Raw genomic sequence first — 19,319 nt, forward strand, 5'->3', positions numbered from 1 at the left:
ATCTCCCTTGACAACAGGTGAAGTCTCTTTTCTTTGGCAACCCCGCAGCAGGAGCTGCACACGTGCCTCCCTCACACGCCGCCAGCCCCCCACCCCTCAGTTCTGCTGTCTCTGCTTGCTCTCTTGCCACTGGTGGCCAGGAGCACCTCTCAGATGGAGGTGAAACAACCCTTAAGAACTCCCCTTTAGGGACGTCCCTGGTGGTCCAGTGGTTAAGACTGGGCGCTTCCAATGCAAGGGACGTGGGCTGGATCCCTGACCGGGGAACTAAGATCCCACATGCTGTGCAGTGCAGCCAAAACAAACAAAAAAACCTCTTTTAAAGCTCTACTATCTATGGCTCACGCCTTCCCTAGGGCGTGGGGATGAGGGTAAACGGTTTTATTTTCAAAGACTGACCTCACCTCACTGACGTCAGGTCAGTCATAAGAGGTGGTGCAGTCAAGCTACTACAAGTAAGGGCAATTGCTGAGAAGCAATCTGATAATTTTCAAACTCTTCTTGTACCACTGCCCCCACATATACCCACTTCCAGGGTTCTGGTGCCCCAGCAGTTCTTGGTACTCCCCCGAGGCTTGCAGTGTATGGTTATATAGGTTGTGCACTGCACATAAGTCCTACTTCTAAAGGGGCACAGGTCACATCATAGACACAGATTTGTTTTATCACAGTTTCTCAGAAGGTGGCGGTAAGGCGTCTTGAGGTGGGGAAGAGGGCATATGAGCTATTCCAGCCCTAGCTTTCTCAGTGCACTGTGCTCCGAGTCTTTGAACTGCTGGAATCCTCTAGCCTGTCAGGTCAACTTGGCCTCTCACCCTTCAAGTTCCTCCCTGGCGAGGCCTTCTTGACTAGGCACAATATGCTCCCCGGAGCCCCAGAACTCTGGACGCACACCTCTGATTTTCCACCTCATAAAGGATGTCGTCTCTTCTGGCTGAAACATCATATTCACTTTTCAATCTGCTCCCATGCCTGGCACAGCTTTTAGTATGTGCTCAGTAAAATTCCGGAGAAGGCAATGGCACCCCACTCTAGTACTCTTGCCTGGAAAATCCCATGGATGGAGAAGCCTGGTAGGCGCTAAGAGTCGGATACGACTGAGCGACTTCCCTTTCACTTTTCACTTTTATGCATTGGAGAAGGAAATGGCAACCCACTCCAGTGTTCTTGCCTGGAGAATCCCAGGGACGAGGGAGCCTGGTGGGCTGCTGTCTATGGGGTTGCACAGAGTTGGACACAACTGAAGTGACTTAGCAGCAGTAAAATTCTGTTGAAGCAAGAATATTGACCTGTAAGCTTAACTTATCAAAAGCTTAGGACTGAGAAATAATCATTAGCAAAAACTGTCTGGAATGTCATGGGCCCAGTTAGTCTTTGAGCAGTTATTTTCAGATCAAGCAAACAAATTGGAGCCATACAGTTGGAGAGTACTGTTCCCCAGGCCTTGAATACCTTTTACCAGTTTGGCCCACGCCTGGACTGGTGCTGAGGGACAGTGTATGAAATAAATACTTCTGCAGTGTTTACATCATGACTACCTAAGAGGCTGTTTCCTGAGGTCCATGAAAAAAAGTTCTATGATCTCTATGCCAGGAATATTTTCGCTTGTTTTGAGTATGACTGTGTTTTATTTAGCAGAGTTATTTGGTTCCTGGGAAGTGCAGATAAACTTGTGACCAACTTTCTGTTTTGTAATATTCATTTTTATTCATTCGGCTGTGCTGGGTCTTAGTTATGACACACAGGATCTTCGTTGCCACAAATGGGACCTTTTGTTGAAGCATGCGATCTCTTAGGTGAGATATGTGGGACCTAGTTCCCTGACCAGGGACTGAACTCAGGCCCCCTGCATTGCGAGTCTTAGCCACTATACCACCAGGGAAATCCCATTTCTATGATGGGCACTAACTTTGTCCCATCTTCTCCAGAAGACATTTATGTTTATTCGAAACAACCTTTTTGTATTGCGGTGAAACATTCTGGGAATGAGGCAGGTGACAGCACCTGCTCTGGGTATGCAACCATCTCAGGCAGAGTTGGGTCTGGAACCCAGGTACTCTAACTCCATCAGGCAGATACAAGAAACCACGTGGAAAGGAAGTGATGCTTCTGGGTCAGCCTCTGGGGTTTCCCAGGGACAGTGAGACTCTGCCACAGACACCATCCTTCACTACAGTAGGTCTGAAAGTGAGGACCATGTGTCCTCTAGAGTGGATGGCTGGAGGCACCAGGACAAAATAGTCATTGCCTAGGTGAGGTTAGGACTGAAAAAAACATCATTTTCAGATGCATCTTGGTTCTGAGAAAGTATTTTCAGACAACTTTAATAGTGGGACAAGACAAATACGGTGATTTTGGTGCCTGAAGATGGCCCGGGTAGGGTGGAACGCTGTGAGTGGATGCGGGAAAACCAGCCTGTCCCAAGCTATGGTTTAAGAAGGTCCGCCTGCGGCTGGCAGTCGGTGGGGCCTTAGAGGCTCTTCAGGATCTCACTAGCCGCTTCTCTTGCCTGCAGCTCTGTCGAAGATGCACTGGACACCGGAACACGCCCAGCCCCTCAACCAGTGGCCAGAGCAGCACCTGGACGTCTCCTCCACCACCCCGTCGCCGGCCCACAAGTTGGAGTTGCCCCCTGGGGGTCGCCAGCGCTGCCACTATGCTTGGGCACACGACGACATCTCTGCCCTCACTGCCTCCAACCTCCTCAAGCGCTACGCCGAGAAGTACTCGGGGGTCCTGGACTCGCCCTACGAGCGCCCCACCCTGGGCGGCTACGGCGACGCCGCCTTCCTCAACGGCGCCAAGGGGGACCCCGAACCCTGGCCGGGGCCAGAGACTCCTTACCCCCTGGCCTCGCTCCACGAGGGGCTCCCGGGAACCAAGTCGGGCAGTGGGGGCGGCTCTGGGGGTCTCGGCGGTTCCCCGGTTTTAGCCGGGAACCTGCCTGAACCCCTCTACGCCGGCAACGCGTGCGGGGGCCCGTCGGCGGCGCCGGAGTACGCGGCGGGCTACGGCGGGGGGTACCTGGCGCCGGGTTACTGCGCGCAGACAGGCGCCGCGCTGCCCCCGCCGCCCCCGGCCGCGCTCCTGCAGCCCCCGCCCCCGCCGGGCTACGGCCCCTCGGGGTCTCTGTACAACTACCCCGCGGGGGGCTACGCCGCGCAGACGGGTTACGGGGCCCTCCCGCCGCCGCCCGCTCCGCCCCCGGCCCCCTACCTGACCTCCGGTCTGGCGGCGCCCACGCCCCTGCCCACGCCGGCCCCACCCCGGCCGTCACCCGCCTCCTACGGTTTCCAGGGGGTAGCGGAGGCCGGGGTGTCGCTGAAGCGCAAGGCTACGGACGAGGGAGCCGAAGGCCGCTACCGCAAGTACGCCTTCGAGCCCGCCAAAGCCCCGGCGGCCGACGGCGCCTCGTACCCCGCCGCGGACAACGGCGAGTGTCGGGGCAACGGGTTCCGGGCGAAGCCGCCAGGAGCGGCGGAGGAGGCGTCAGGCAAGTACGCTGGTGGCGTCCCCCTCAAAGTCCTGGGCTCCCCCGTCTACGGCCCGCAACTTGAGCCCTTTGAGAAGTTCCCGGAGCGGGCCCCGGCGCCGCCTCCCCGCGGGGGCTTCGCGGTGCCGTCAGGAGAGCCTCCTAAAGGTGTGGACCAGGGGGCTCTGGAGCTGGCGACCAGCAAGATGGTGGACTGCGGACCGCCGGTGCAGTGGGCGGACGTGGCGGGCCAGGGCGCGCTCAAGGCGGCGCTGGAGGAGGAGCTGGTGTGGCCATTGCTGAGGCCGCCCGCCTACCCCGGCAGCCCGCGCCCGCCGCGGACGGTGCTGCTCTTCGGACCGCGGGGCGCTGGCAAAGCGCTGCTGGGCCGCTGCCTGGCGACGCAACTAGGCGCCACGCTACTGCGCCTGCGCGGAGGCACGCTGGTCGCGCCGGGCGCTGCCGAAGGCGCGCGCCTCCTTCAGGCCGCCTTCGCGGCTGCGCGCTGCCGCCCGCCCGCGGTACTCCTCATCAGCGAGCTGGACGCGCTGCTGTCCGCCCGGGACGACGGCACGGCCGCCGCAGGCGCGCTGCAGGCGCCGCTCCTGGCCTGTCTGGACGGCGGCTGCGGTGCGGGAGCCGACGGCGTGCTGGTCGTGGGCACCACTTCGCGGCCCGCGGCCCTGGACGAGGCAACCCGCCGGCGCTTCGCTCTCCGCTTCTACGTGACGCTGCCCGACGGCCCGGCCCGCGGGCAGATCCTGCAGCGGGCGCTGGCCCAGCAGGGCTGCGCGCTGAGCGAGCGGGAGCTGGCCGCCTTGGTGCAGGGCACCCAGGGCTTCTCTGGGGGCGAGCTGGGGCAGCTGTGCCAGCAGGCGGCGGCCGGGGCGGGCCTCCCGGGTTTGCAGCGCCCCATCTCCTATAAGGACATGGAGGCAGCGCTGGCCAAGGTGGGCCCTAGGGCCTCACCCAAGGACTTGGACTCGTTCGTGGAGTGGGACAAAATGTACGGTTTCGGACACTGATGGCGCACCAGGAGGCCGAGGGAGCTGCCGCCCACTACCGGCCCCTCGGTTGTGAAGGGTCTTCTTTAACCCCACCGGGCTGGGCTGGGGCGTGCCGGAGTGAGGGGGGTGGGGTGAGGGAGCGGAGGGGGCTGCCGGTGGATTTTTTTTTTTCCCGTGGGAAGGAAAATGCTTGTGCTAGGCAGAGAGATGCCGTATGAGCTGTGTACTCAGGTTTTTCCTATTTATTGTGGACGGGAAGCTCGCCGTCTCTGCCCCGCGGAAGACTGGCCCCGGGGCCTAGGGAACTCCTGCGCTCTCGCCACAATCCTTTTGTCTCCTCGCCGTCTGAATGGCTCCCTCCCCCTTCTCCTCGTCTCCCTTTCTCTGCTTCTGGTGGTTTTCTTTCTCCGTCGCTTTGTCACTGACCATACACCCTTCTCTCGCTCCCCGGCTCCGGCCCTGATTCCCTTTTGCTCCTCCCCGCTCTGTGTCTCATCTGTCACCTTCAGTGCTTCTGTTTCTATCCCTTGCTCTCCAGCCTCTCTGTGTCTTGGTCCCTCTCCCTGCCTTCTGTCCCTCACATTCCAAGACTGCAGTGTCCCTTTGCAGAAGATCTGGAGGTTAAGGGGCTGAGGAAGAGGGGGTTCCCTTCACCCCTCATCCCTCATCCAGCTGAAACCTTAGGTCTGTGGGAGTCAAGCAAAAAAGAAAAACACCCAATGAAGGGGTTTTTGTTGTTTTTGAGGAGGAAAATTCCAGAAATGTAGCTTGTTTAATATTTTAGGCCTCTTATTTTTGTAAGATGGGTAGAATTTGCTGTTTTTCTTTTGATGACTCAGGAAGAAACTGACCTCAGAAAGAATGTTAGATTTTGGCTGCTTTCCTGTGTGTGTTCCCCCCACCCCCAGCCCATCAACCCCTTCAGCCCTAGGGAAGCAGATTCTCTCAGAAGACTCAGAAAGTGAGACCTGAGGGGAAGAGGGGAGGAAGTCCGAGAGGCCACACTCCAACCCCTGCGCTTCTTGGGACAGAAGCAGAATGTATTGCAGGGGCCTCCTCCTCAGGGCCAAGGTTGTAGGCAGAGGTGATGAGGACTGAGTTGTGGCATTTGGAAGGAGGTAGGTCTTGCTCCCTTCCTGCTGCTCTTCCTGTAGGCGCCACCCCTCAGCTGAGTAGCATGTTTTGTGTGCAGGGTTGGTTATCCAGAGTTGGGATGCCCTTGCCCACTGCCTGCCCCAGACCTAGCAGGTAGGCTGAGAGGGCCCAAATGGGAAGATGACCCGGGTCGAAAGTCCCCAGAGAGGTCATCCCACCTGGTCCCTGTCTAGGCAGAGGTCTCCTGTACCTTCTGCTAAGAAGATTTCCTCCGGAGGGAAAGTAGTCTGGCTACAGGTCTGACTGGGCACAGAGTTCATTGCAGACTCAGCCTCCATGGTCTGCTGGGAGGCTTTGAGGAGGGGTGAGTGAGTGGCCGTGCATGCAGGAGAAGGTTCTGAGGGGACTCTTGCCTCTCCTGTTCTCTTAGTGTCCTAGGTCTAGGGCTCCAGGGGCTATGAGAGGGTGGAGGAGATGGGCAGCTGTGTTCCCCTGAATAAACATTGGACTTTTATTCTCAGTCCCACCCTAACTCTCCACCAGAAGCCCAGGCTTAGGCACCCTTCTTTGTGAGAACTGTATTCTTCTTCCCACCAACTTTCCTGTGATGGGGCTTTGGAGTATTTTGTACCCCCCCTCTGTTGGGGAGCCCATTTCACAACTCTGACCTTTGGTCCAGAGGTGGGGGCACAAGCCACCACCCCACTTCTCTCTCCCACCACCCTAGCCTGCCTTGTTTCCCACCACCTTGACAGCTCCTGGAGTGTCTCCCACCTCCCACTCCCAGCTGGAAGGAAGTCCAAGGGGATGTTTCAGGTGCCAAGGTGCTGAGGGTCTGTGCTGGCCTAGGAGTGCTAACAGGAAAGCTGCTCTGTTTTCTCTTCCTCCCTGCCTTGGTCCCTGACCTTCCTTGTGCTCCTTGGAGCTGGCTGACTGAAGGGCTACGGTGCCTCAAAAGCAGTGGGTGCAGGGTCTTGGCTGTGAGAAGCCCATGGGGGGAGCAGCAAGTGAGCAGGTTCTCTCAGGTGTGTGTATGTATGGGGGGGTGGGGGGGATGGAGGGCATTGGGGAGGGGGTTTGGGATCTCAGCCATCCCTTCAAGAGGCAGACAGCTCTGGGGGTTGGGGGGAGGAGCTCACTGACCGAGACCCAGGGCCCCCACCGCCTCCTCTACTGGCCTTGGGGAGCTTTGCACAAGGAGACAGCCCCCAGTCTACTAGCACCTACCTCATGGGCACTGGGGCGAGTGGGAGAAGGGCAGGTCCAGCTCTGGCAATGCTGGGGGGGGCATACCAAAGAATCCAGGGGCAGGGATTGGGGGAGGGCGGCTGGCTCTCTTCTTCCTTGACCCACGTTGGGGTTGGGGTCCTCCCCTCCAGCTGTAACCATTTCTACCTCATGTTGATGCGTGTTGTACATGGATATATTTATCTCCTGTCTGATGACGCTCTGCAGTTCGGTCTGTCTACCTCAGAAGAGACTGTATTTTAAAAGAAAAAGTATGACACAGTATTAAAGCGATGATACGTGGTTTCCAGAGGATTTCTTGGGGGCAGCAGGATGTGGGGAGCCCTCTGGGAAATGCCTGGGCTTCCAGGTCTGCTGGTGCCACAGATGTGGCTCTGTGGGTGTGTTTGTTTCTTCAGCAAAACATGACCATTCCTGTTACTCTGGCACTGTTGAGTGCCTACCACATAAGTGAGACCACCAGGGGGGAAAACCCCTCGATAGGGAAGGCCTGCCTGCAATTCTGAGCTCCCAGAGGCTCAGTGTTGGGGCTGACTTAACAGCTTCTGAAGCATTAGGGATGAAGGGCTCGTGTGTTTGCCGAGTGAGTGAGTGGGTGAATGAATAGATGAGTGCTGAAGAGGAAGTTTCACTTAGAGCCTGGCCAGCAGCCCTTGGCCAGAGCTAGGATCATCCTTGGATGAAGGGAAAGGGGACAGAGGGCCGGGTGGGGACACAGTGTGTTCTAGTCTTTTAGGCCACTTGGGATCCTTCGTCCACCACCATCTGCCAATCCCCACACTGACAAGTCAGCATAAACTGGGACACAGAAAACTGGGGAGGAACATCTTGTTAAAAAGGCTCTATGGAGATACCCGTGAGAGGTTTGGACCCACAACTGCCTGAGGACTTGAGTGTGCAGAGCAAAATGATCAAAAATGCATGGAAGGGGCAGGGAAGCAGGCCCCCTGGCTCCCACCGGCCCAGGCTTAAAGCCTATCCAGGGCTTTCAGGAGCCAAAGCCCGCCCATGGCCAGACTATGAAGCAGTTTCCGCTGGGAGAGAAACAGCTGGTGTGCCTGGGTATGAGGGCTCCAGCACAATGAACTACGGCTCAGTGAACCCAACCCTCTCGGCCCTTGGAGGTCCAGATCCCCCTTGCTCTCTAGTTGGTTTATTGCACACCTACTCTGTGTAGACAGCACTCAGGATACAGAAGTGGTTAAGTACAGCCTCAGTTCTGGAGAGCCCACATTACAGGATGGGAAAAGGTCAACAATGGATCATTTGAAAATACAGCTAGATAAAGCTGCTCAAGGAGAGACCTTATCAAAATTTTTATATTCTCGCATCTGGCACAGTGTTTGGTGCACATAGGAGACCCTGAATAAATGTTGACTAAATCCTCGAATTCACTTCTAGGAAGTGTCCTGATGGAGGATGCACAGGTTATTTTGAGAATGCCCAGAAAAGACCCTAACTCGTGGTGGTGGTGGTGGTGGTGGTGGTGGTATTGGCGCTGGGTCAGAACAACTTCCTGGATGGGTTTGGGTGGGTTCAGCTTGACAAAGCTATGGAAGCTGGAAACTGTACCATACCTGTGACTATAGTTACAGGAGCACAGAGTGAGGGCAAGAGTGAGGGGAAGGGAGAGGAACAATGGGGTTGCAAGGGTGCACCAGGAGGCTCTTCCATGCCCCTGAAGAGCTGAGGCTCCTTCATGAAGCCTGTGGGGGTGGGGGTGGGGGTTAGTCACTGGTGGACAGGGACTGATTTGCAAGTGAAGAATTCACACACCAATTCAACAAATCTTTAACTGAACACCTGTTATGCACTAGTTGCTACGGGGACAACAGGTAGCCCTTATAGTCAAATGGGGTCGCTTCCCAGACAAAGTGGTAAAGAATCCACCTGCCAATGCAGGGGACGCAAGACAGATGGGTTCGATCTGTGGGTCAGGACGATCCTGTGGAGGAGGAAATGTCAACCCACTCCAGTATTTCCTGGAGGATCCCATGGACAGAGAAGTCTGGTGGGCTACAGTCTGTGGGGTCACAAGGAGTCAGACATGACTCAGCACACACACACAGTCAAATGGGGGAGACAGTATGAAGACGGAGCTGTAGGGTGCTGTGGGAGCAGATGGGGGTGCCTAGAGAAGACATAGGGCCAAGGGTGTGGGTGGGAGGCAGGGAGGGCATCCCAGAAAGGACTTGTCAGCTGAGGAGTGACAGGCAGAGCGGGGAGTGCAGTCCCCGCTAAAGAAGCACCTGAGCTGAGCTTACTTGGGGAAAGGAAACGAGTTCAGTCCCCGTGTGTGGAGGCGGCATGGGGACTTGAGGACCACTTACCGTATCCAAACAGAGCATGAGGGTTTGGATGCACCTGCGGGAGGACAGGAAAGGGTAGAGTCTATCCATATTCAGTAGGTAATAAGGCTTCCCATGTTGGCTAGTGGTAAAGAACCCGCCTGCCAAGTAGACGTAAGAGACTTGGGTTCAACCCCTGGGTTGGGAAGACAACCACTCCAGTATTTTTGCTTGGAGAATACCGTGGACAGAGGAGCCTGGTGGGTTACAGTCCATGGAGCTGCAAAGAGTCAGATACCATTGAAGCAACAGCAAGCAGGTAATAAGAAAACTCGGGAATTGATTGGATATAGGAAATAAGGAGAGTAAGGGGTCTAAGGTGGAGGGTGAGGGGCGGTAAATGGGAATCAAGAGATGTTGGAGACCTGCTAAGTTTGACAGAAATAGGCCAGCCAGGAGGCCTCCAGCGGGCATTTCAAAAGAAGGGCCCGGGATCCTAGCCTCCAGTCCCCTTACCGATCCCTGGGTATTGAAAACTCACTTCAGCCCCCGGGGTTTTGTGAGATCCTCCCCTCTTGAGTCCTGTTTCTGGGTGTTAGGAGATCCTCATACAAGTTGTGTTGGAGGACCTCCTTCTCATCCCTGGATGCTTCCCCCGGCCCTAGTCCCTGGATGTGGGAACCTCCTTCCTGCCACCCGTCCCTGGATGTTGGCGCCCCTCCCCCGCCCGCGGGCATTCGGAGCTCCTCTCCCCACTGTCGGCGGATCGCAGTCACCGCCCGGCGATGGCGGCACGGGCTCCGGCGGGGGCCCTGGCGCTGGCGTTCTGGGGCTGGGCTTTGGCTCCGGCGGGGGCCGTGGACGCCATGGGCCCTCACGCGGCCGTCCGCCTGGCCCAGCTGCTAACCCCGGAGGAGTGCGGCCACTTCCAATCGCTGCTGAAGGCGCCGGAGCCGGACGTCGAGGCTGAGCTGGCCAGGCTTTCGGAGGACCAGCTGGCTCAGCCCGAGCCTGTGCCCACGTCGGCGATGCCAGGCCAACGGCGGCGGAGGCGCGAGGCAGCGGGGAAGCCGGCGGCCGAGGCTGCCGACGTGTCCGACGGCTGCCGGGAGGGGCTGGCGGCCTGGCTGGCTGCCGAGGCCCCGTCCTTGTCGTGGGACCGCGTGGCCCGCGCCCTGCGGCGCAGCGGCCGCCCAGACGTGGCCCGGGAGCTGGGCAAGAACCTCCACCAGCAGGCAACGCTACAGCTGCGCAAGTTCGGGCAGCGCTACCTGCCCACAGCCGACGCCCCCGCTGTCCCCGCCCCGGCCCTGCGTTCCCGCCGCTCCTCGGTTCCCGAGCCCGACTGGGACAAGCTGGAGCTGATCGTGGAGCGACTGCCCCAGGGGCCGTATCAGCGGAGCCCCGCGGGCTGGGCCGGGCCGCTGGCTCTCGGCTTCCTCACCGGCTTCGGGGGGGCGCTGGGCGTCGGGGCGCTGCTCATCCTACTCATTCCGTGGATCACCGGCGGCGATGGCGACTGGGTGCGGCTGGGCAGCCCCCGGCCGCCCACCCCGCCCCTTCTTCGGTCAGCCAGGGCTCCTGGCTGTGGGGAAGCGGAGCCACTCTTGACTGCAGAGCCGCTGGCGTCCCCGGCGGCCTGGGCTGCAGGCGGGGCCCATACCTCCTTGCCTCTGTGACCCCCGCTGTGCAATGGCAGCACAGACCTGGTGGCGCTTTTGACATATAAAAGTTACAAAATACGTAAAGGTGGGAACGACAGTTTATCAGTTGGTTGGAAATGACTGCATAGCCAGTGGGGCTGCCAGTGGAAGAGGAGGGGCTCAGGTGCCAGTCTGCCGGTTAGGGTAGGAGAGGCAGGCCCCCCCAATTCGTGTCAGCTTTAGTTGCTTCATCTTGCGCTTACTCTTCCACTAAGAGCTACCATTGAGCACTGTGTGCCAGGCCCTAGGCTAAGCAGTTACATAATTTGTTACCCTCTTTAGAAACCCAAGAAGGAAGATATTATCTACCTTACACATAAGGAAACTGGTCACAACTAGATAGTGGCATAGTCAGGTGTTTGAATGCAGAGCTCCTTTGAACCAAAAGTTTGAGCGCAGAGGGAATGATTTGTGAGCAGCAATGGAGCTGGGGAAAAAGGAGGACACAATGAGACGCAGAGCTTCAGTTTACTCTGAGGCCCTGCTGGAGCTGTGCCCACTTCCAGGGGTTGCTGCGCCCACTTCCAGGGGTTGCTGTCCCCAAGCTGCTTTCTCCACTCAGGCAAGGCCTCCTGAAGCTCTCCCTGGAGTCCCAAACTCTCCCTACCCACCTGAGTGGGTGGGGCACTGCCAGCCCCACTGAGGGAGCTGAGCCTGGGTGAGCCCCCACACTGACTTCACTCAGACTGTGCTCCCACCACGGGGAAGGACAGCAGATGCCCTGGGGTCCTGCTGGGTGGGCATCCCTGGGCCGAGGGGCTCTGGTGCGAGAGTAATGACAGAATGACAGGCCAGTCCAAGAGGAGAGTTGAAAACAAGATTGACGTAACCCTTTATTGCAAATTCTAAAGTAAAAAGATGTACAGTACAAAGTAAAATTGAAATTTCAGACTATAAACTTCCAATCCACTTATACATTCTCATTTCTCAAGCATTTCTGCCATTTCCGCATAAACGGAACAGGGAACAAGTCGAGTGGGTGAGGGAAGGAGATACAGCAGGGGTAAAAGAATTGTGTCTAGAACAATCACAAACCCCAGAAGCAAGTGAAAGGAAAGACATTTTCTCGACCTGCTGTCCTGGTGATGAGAAGCGGGGGTGGTTGGAGCAGTGCAGTTTAAAATGGCTCTCAGAATAGCAGCATTTATGGTACCATTTCATCTTCCGCAAGTCCAAGTAAATACTTTGCCCTTCCCTAGTGCCTTTGCCTCTGTATCTCAAAAAACACTTTACAAAACATTTAGTTAAAGCCTCACAACACCCCTGTGAGGTAGGTCAGTATTATTATCCCCATTTTACAGACGGGGAAACTGAGGCACAGAGAGGTTAAGTGACTTGCCCAAGGCCACACAGCGAGTCAGTGGTTGAGCTAGGGATGGAACACAGTTCTGTCCCTTTTCTGGAACCACTGGACCGCGCTCCCCTTTACCTATATACATTCTTCACACACACACACACCACACGTGCACACCTGCCCACCCCACCCCACTTAGCCTCTATGTACAGCAAACAGCAGTGGGGGGCAGGGGCAGGGGGTGCCTCAGGAGTGTTTTGACAGGAAATCTTGGTGCTCTTGGAAGGGGAATCCAAGAAAGCAGAATGCTGAGCCACAGCCCAGATGGCAAAACTTGGGCCCCTCCCCACCCAGACTCCCTCTTCTCTCCTGATGTCCCCCCTGGCTGGCTAGCTGCAGCCAATTCTTTAGGGGGTGGGGGTACCTGAAAATGAACGAAGCTTTTTGCAAAACTTTGGGCAACATCTGAGAAAAGAAAGAGGCATCATTACAGAAGATGCCCAGGACTCAGTCACTAAGTCACAACCGTGGCCATCTAACCTCCACAGCAGGCCTGGAGGCTGGGGGCCGAGAGGGGAGGATGGGGACTGACCTACCAGCCATCTCTCTCCAGAGCGGAGCTCCTGGAGCGGACTAGAGTGGGCACTTCAAAATCCTCCTGAGTGTTCCTGGACTGGGAGACGTGGCCTAGAGAGGGGTGTCCCCAAAGCGGGGCAGGGGTAGTGCCAATGAGACCAGCCGAGTCTGCTGGTTTATGGGTGGGGGAGATGGAGGGCAGGGCCCAGCAGTAGCTAGCAGAGTGGAGGCTGTTGGGCATTGTGCTCGCCCGAGCTGCGGGGCGTTGGAATGGTTTTCTTCTTAAAGTACTGGTGAAAAAGGCAGGAGTAAGGCCAGCCTAGCTGGGTTGGCTGGCATCATCTCTGGGGGATCTGCCGGGGGCGGTGAGGAACAGGTATCATGGGGCTGGAAGCAGAGGCCCAGCAGGGGAGGAATGCCACACACAGTGGGTGGGTGGGGACCTGGGGAGATCAGGACTTTGCTTTTCTCTCCAATCTTGGCTTTTTAGCCAGAACTTAGTGAGAAATCCTCATTTCTCTCCCTTTCGTTCCCCTCCTTTCCCCAAATGTGCTGAAGTCCCACTTCCCAGGTATAAACAATATTGGGAGGGTCAAGCAACAAACGCACACCAAGACAGGCTTCCCTTGTACAGTAAAAAGGGTTGTTTTTATTTTGTTTCCTTTTGCCTTATAGAAGTGATGTACTTTTCATCACGTCTTGGTTAGAGCAGTGCTGGCCTCCATGCATTCACTAATACACTAGTCTTTACTATTGGTCTTTTACAAGCTTACGTTGGTTGCAGCAAAAAATGAGAGAACTCTGGGCATTGCTGTTCCAGGGGCTTTGACCGGGAGTTTCTGTTAATCTCTCCTCAGTCAACTTCTGATGCCAAGAGTGGCTCATTCTGAGGGGTGGGTGCAAGGCAGCCGACTTGGGAAGTGCCTCCTGCTCTCGCCCTCGGCTTTAAATGACGGAGTCTCCTCATCCTAAGCAACGAGGAGCTTAAAGAAAAGAAGAGGGGAAAGTGTTTTTCACACACAAACCAGCAACCATGTCAGCTGCTGCTCGGTGGCTTTGGCTCTGCGTTTTAAATTAACAGCATCACACATGTCTTTTTGCTTTTTGTCCTTTTTTTACAGGTGGATTCTGGAGTATAAATACTGCACCAAGGACCTGGCTACAAAAAATAAATATTTATATCGTATTTATATATCTATATATATATGTGCAGTGATACTGTGGCTGCTGCTGCTTTTTGATTGGCTTCGTTAGTATTTGGCAAAGCGTTGCCACTTATCCACTGGGTGAAGACGTGCGAGAACGCCTTCACTGACTCTTTCAGTTCAATGCCTGTTAACTGCGGGTGTAAACTGCTGGTGATGGTGTCACTTACTACCAAAGAAGTGTGGAGGAGGGCGGGTGAGTGCGAGAGTGCGTGAACGAGTGGGTGGGTGGAGGGCCATCAGGTGAGGAGAAAGAAGGTGGGAAGAGTTTTTAGAAACAAACAGAAAAAGGTGAAACTTCAAATAGAGTGGAGGTGGCTTCTTCCCTATGAAGCTGGCTGATGGGTGTCAGATACCAAGGCCTGTGTGTGTCACTGAGGAGACAGCCTGCTGGGTGGGGAGACCAGGGCCTGGGGGAAGGAAAAAAGGTCAGAGCTCAAAAAATCTCATTAATATGCTCTAGTAGCTTAATGACATCACTAGCACGAGCACTTGGAGGACAGAGCGGGATCTTATAGCTCTGTGGCCCATCTCAAGACCTAAGAACAAGAACAATTATGAAGTTTAGCCAAATCTTGCATAGAAGTGGTTAGAATTTATTGCACATTGGAACAAAAATATATATATTTTTTTGTTGTTTTGGAAAAGACCATTAGCGATAAAAAATTTTTTGTCTGTCTGTCTGGTTTGGGGATGTACATTGGCTGACAGCATCTAAATTCTAAGAAGAAAGAAAAGTATAAAAAATAAAAATAAACATGACAATGGCATAAGCCAGAAGCCATTTCCTATTTAATAAGTTAGTACTTTGTATTTACAAAAAGGCATGCCAATAAAATAAAATGATATATTACAGTATTTATAATTCTCTTAAAAAGAATAACCACACGTCAGCTTCTGTTTTGTGCTGTTTACGATATAGCCTGTACATGTTACTATACATTCATCCTAGCAGTTAGCAGGGTCACTGAAGAAAATGCCTTTCCAACCTGGAATCGGGTGTAGTACAAAAAGTTCTACAGATGATGTTGCAGAAGCAGGCTTCTGAGAACTGGACAGAGTTTCTAGTGGTCCAGCAAGATAGAAAGCTCTGCTTACTGACTGGCTGTGGTTTGTTCTATGCAAAACTAGTCAGGTGGACTGTGAAATTACATCCAAAGTGCTCCTACCGCAAGGCCGATTGGTGTGTCTGACTATGGGTTGTTTTTTCCCCTCTACCGTATGGTTCAGGAAGAATTCATTTTGATTTGGTTTGCATGCTGAAGTCTCTCCTCATTCTTTGAATCGACTTCCTGACACATTCACCTGCAGCATCTTAGCTCTGAAATCTAGTCATCGGATGAGAAACCCCTGGACTAAGAACTCTCTTCCCGGAAGTGGGAGATAGAACAGAAGCTATGATGCTCCCCGCCAAAGCCACCCTCCAATGACAATGTGCAGGTCGCTAAGCAGATGGCGAAACTGGCTGAAAGGGAATGTGCTGGGGGAAGCTGGAAGTTCTTAAGGATTCATATTAAATCGCTTTCTCATGAGAACCAGTGCAATAAAGAAATCAAGTGGGCTGGGTTCAGAGGCGGCTCCATCTCTCCTGAGGTCCCACCAGTGACCATCTATTCTAAGAAGAAATGAAAGAAACCACAGCCATAGCTCAGGGCTGCTGCCCGCACCCACCTCTGTGGGTAAAGGAAGCCCTACATGGTGCAAGAATGTGACGCAGGCAAGAGGAACCGTGCAGCGACTGAGCTTGTGACAACCACTCCATGGAAGAGAGAGGCCCGCTCGGAATATCTAAACCCCTCTCCATGTGGACCCCAGCCCGGAGAAAGCCACAATGCAGAAGGACATGATACTGATGAAGTGAGCACCCCTTTACCCCCAACGAAAGGTGGTTTTAAGTTCCCCAAATGACCTTCTAGAGATAACATGCTACTCTGAATAGCACTTTTATCTCTACCCCCCAAAAGTGTCAGTTCTCCAGTATGAAGGCTAAACAATCATCATAAATATTGCAAGATATAAATGAAAAAAAATTTTTTGATTTTTGTTTTTAGCCCTAAGATTTGGTTTTACAGTGACATTAATACAAGCCATTCGAGATCAAAGTTTCCCCACGTACGGGACACAGAGCAGCATTAAAGAGTTCATCTTTCAAAATGTGCAACAATGGCTGTATGTTAGAGATGTCTGTTAAACATATACACACAACGGATCCATCTGCTTGTTGGACTGGGTTTGTTTTTGTTGTTATTGTTGGTGGTGGTGGTCAATTGGTTGGTTATGTTTCCCTACCCAGAAGGTGTACGAAAGACTTCTAAGAATTCAGAAAGAATTGCAGCGGGCATGGAATGCTTACCATTTTTTTCTCCAAATACAGTGAACGGTGCAGGGCTGGGTCCTGTCCAAAGGCTGACCCAGTGCAGGGGACAGGGTTAGTAGTGTCCTGTGGTGTATGGTTCTCATGCATGACTCCTGATCACGGCATGCCATCATGCAAATCATTTCTACGCATTGAACGAACACAATGTTTGGAATCGGCCTGAGCAAGTCCTCCTCAGCCTGAAGAAACCTGATTGTTTTCCCCCACCCATCTCCAAACCACGTGAAGCCCATGTGGAGAAGATGCGGCTTTATGTCAAAGAAACTGACAAGTAAATGACATGGGCTAAATATGAGTGTGTGTGTTTTTCCTTTTTGCTGCTTAGCTTAACTAATGTAAGAATGCAAATAGAGTTTGCATGAACAAACAAACTTTTAAAGTGATGCTTTCTGCTTCTGAGAATCAACAAAATGAAAAACAAACAAAAAAAAAATCCATCTGGCTGCAACGGAAATGCACTGGTCCCGGCAGCCTCACCTCTGTTTTATGTATCCTGTTAGTTTTGTCCTAAGTTGCATTGACTGATGTGGAACATGCAGTAACCACCTGCCCAAGCATTAGAAAATCTGTGAGTCCAGGGAGCAGGGTCCTTTGCCCTTGGCAGGTCACTGCTCAAGATGCAACCATGGTACGTGGTAAGCAGACTACGTTTGGTATAGATCTTCGGGATAAAGTGTCTCCACAGCTGTTCTGCATTGATAATATTCAGGAAGTTTGTAAACAATCTTTCACTTGCAAGTTTTAAGTCTGTACAATGTTGAATTTTTGCTTTCCTCTAACACTTGGATTCTCTGACCTCTTTTTGTCTTTTGGCTCTTTCCCTTCGTCCTTCCTCTGCCCGTTGCTGTTTCTCCTTCTCGGGTTTAGTCACACTGTCATAGGAGGGGAGGGAGGCTGTGGATGGGGTGCTCTCTTTTTTCTCCCGGTGGGTGCCTCCATTCTCCAGCTTATTGGAAGTTGTCTTTTTGCAGATGAAGCCCCGCCTGGCTAAATGTCCCCGGTAGGCGCGCTGCAGGACCACTGCTGATACCTCTTCCTGCTTGCGCCGCAGCGTGGTCGTGATTGGCTCATAAGACACTTTGGAAGGATTGGACGCCACGAACCTCTCCTCCATCTGTTGCCGAAGGATGTCCAACTCCCCGCTATCTCCCAGGACCCGCTTGGTGAAGGCAAAAAGGATGTCCAAGCAGTGGATGCGATCCCCGCTGACCATTGGCAGATCCATGGCGATGAGCTCAATGGTGTTGGGCTTGGGCACGCGGAGAGGATGCTCCAGGGCATCTGCAAAGTCTGCCAGCTTACAGTACTCGATGAACTGGGTGGCATCGGGGTCGAACTTCTCCCAGATCTCATAGAAGGTCTCAAAGTCGTCCTCGCTCAGAGGGTCTGCGCTTTCCTCTGTGGCTACGCTGAAGTTTTCCAAGATGATGGCAATGTACATGTTCACCACAATCAGGAAGGAGATGATGATGTAGCTCACAAAGAAGAAGATGCCCACTGAAGGGTTCCCGCAGTCTCCTTTAAAGCCACTCCCTGGGTGCTCCTTATCCAAATTGCAGTCAGGGGGGCGGTTTAGGATGGGCAGCAGGAGGCCGTCCCAACCAGCCGACGTGGTGATCTGAAAGAGGCAGATCATGCTGTTGCCGAAGGTCTCAAAGTTGAACATGTCATCAATGCCAGCCTCGTGCTTCACGTATGCAAAATTAGACATCCCAAAGATGGAGAAGATGAACATGACGAGGAAGAGCAGAAGGCCGATGTTGAACAGGGCAGGCAAGGACATCATTAAGGCAAAGAGCAGGGTACGAATTCCCTTGGCGCCTTTGATCAGACGCAGGATGCGCCCAATTCGGGCCAATCGGATGACTCGGAAGAGGGTCGGGGAGACAAAGTATTTCTCAATGATATCAGCCAGGAACATTCCTAAGAAGGGGGACGGGAGATATGTTACTGAGATGCCCTTTCTCTTTACTTACGTCACCTGGCACTATGGAACCCTTAACTTCAAAGGACTTTATAGAGTGAGTGCCTTACCAATCAATCTGAACTCTCATAATAGAAAAAATTTTCTCAAAAGAAAGTCACATTTTTCAAACATATAGAAAAGCAGAGAAAACAACAGAGACCATGTCTGCTTCCACTCATCACCCCCAGAAGCAACCACTATCCTGCAGGTGGCAGTGACACCACAGGCTCTTCCTTCAGTGTCCTCTCCTGCTGTGGAGACCCCCCCATGAGCAAGTGTGAGCTTCAGCCCACAAGAGACTTCATTTAAATAAAGAAATATTCCCCCAATCCTGGGGACTCATAAACACTGGGGCAGTGAACCGCAGAAGACTTAGTTGAAGGTTTTATGCTAGGAAGGAATCTTAACGCTCAGGAAGGGACAAGGTGCAGGAAGTGCAGAGGAGACAGACGTGTTGGGGTCTTGTCTGGAGCTAGAATCTCGGGAGGCATTTGAACTTTCAAGAAAATCTACCTCTGCTGGGACCCAAGAGGACTTTCTCAGCTCTCCTCTTTTTACCTCTCAATTAAGTCATAACCAGTGACCTTACGAAGTCAGGTAATGCAGGTGATGTTTGCATTCCATATATGATGGAGAGGAGGCTTCAGAGAGGAGACGATGCCCGAGTAAGGTTTTGTAAGACAAATGTTTTATTGTGCCAGAGAAAAGTGGGGAGAGATAAGTAGGCAGCTATCTAGGCAGTGGAGTCAACTTTTAAGAGGTTCTCTAGGAGGTGCCTACAAGACCCAGTGCTGGGCTTCCCTGGTGGATCAGACGGTAAAGAATCTGCCTGTAACACAGGAGACCTGGTTCAATCCCTGGGTTGGAAAGACCCCCGGAGAATGGAGTGGCTACCAATTCCAGTATTCCTGCCTGGAGAATTCCATGGAAAGAGGAGCCTGGCAGGCTACAGTCCATGTGTTGCAAAGAGTCGGACACAACTGAGTGACTAACCCTTTCATTTTTCACTTTCTACGAGGTGCCAGGGTAAGTTTTACCCCAACGCCTCTTAATTTAAAAAGATTTTTTCCTACACTTTTGTTTCTGAA

The 19,319-nt window shown here is 53.6% G+C and overlaps 3 protein-coding genes across 7 annotated transcripts in view; 2 read left to right on the forward strand and 1 right to left on the reverse strand.

Annotated features, from left to right (window-relative positions):
• Nucleotides 1–7,105, forward strand: part of FIGNL2 (fidgetin like 2) — a 29,226-nt gene extending 22,121 nt beyond the window's left edge. For 2 of the 3 annotated variants that reach the window (XM_027967302.3, XM_015094656.4), the window contains exon 2: nt 2,516–7,105. In XM_027967302.3, the coding sequence (XP_027823103.1) occupies nt 2,527–4,497 (1,971 nt within the window). In that variant the 5' untranslated portion in view covers nt 2,516–2,526 and the 3' untranslated portion in view covers nt 4,498–7,105. Of the gene's footprint in view, nt 1–1,732; nt 1,797–2,515 lie in introns of all 3 variants that reach the window. The other variant, XM_042246705.2, reaches the window with a different exon arrangement.
• Nucleotides 3,991–12,647, forward strand: TMDD1 (transmembrane and death domain 1). The gene has a single exon (XM_027965936.3). It carries the CDS (start codon nt 9,896–9,898, stop codon nt 10,787–10,789), a length of 894 nt encoding a protein of 297 aa, XP_027821737.1. The 5' UTR covers nt 3,991–9,895; the 3' UTR covers nt 10,790–12,647.
• Nucleotides 11,617–19,319, reverse strand: part of SCN8A (sodium voltage-gated channel alpha subunit 8) — a 200,094-nt gene continuing 192,391 nt past the window's right edge. For all 3 annotated transcript variants that reach the window (XM_027967303.2, XM_060412555.1, XM_027967305.3), the window contains one exon: nt 11,617–18,188. In XM_027967303.2, the coding sequence (XP_027823104.1) occupies nt 17,041–18,188 (1,148 nt within the window). In that variant the 3' untranslated portion in view covers nt 11,617–17,040. The remainder of the gene's footprint in view (nt 18,189–19,319) is intronic.

This window comes from Ovis aries, chromosome 3, assembly GCF_016772045.2.
Source record: "Ovis aries strain OAR_USU_Benz2616 breed Rambouillet chromosome 3, ARS-UI_Ramb_v3.0, whole genome shotgun sequence".
NCBI classification, from domain to species: Eukaryota; Metazoa; Chordata; class Mammalia; order Artiodactyla; family Bovidae; genus Ovis; species Ovis aries.

Excerpts from the sequence above, each read along its gene's own strand:
- TMDD1 (XM_027965936.3), top strand. The coding sequence starts at position 9,896 with ATGGCGGCACGGGCTCCGGCGGGGGCCCTGGCGCTGGCGTTCTGGGGC.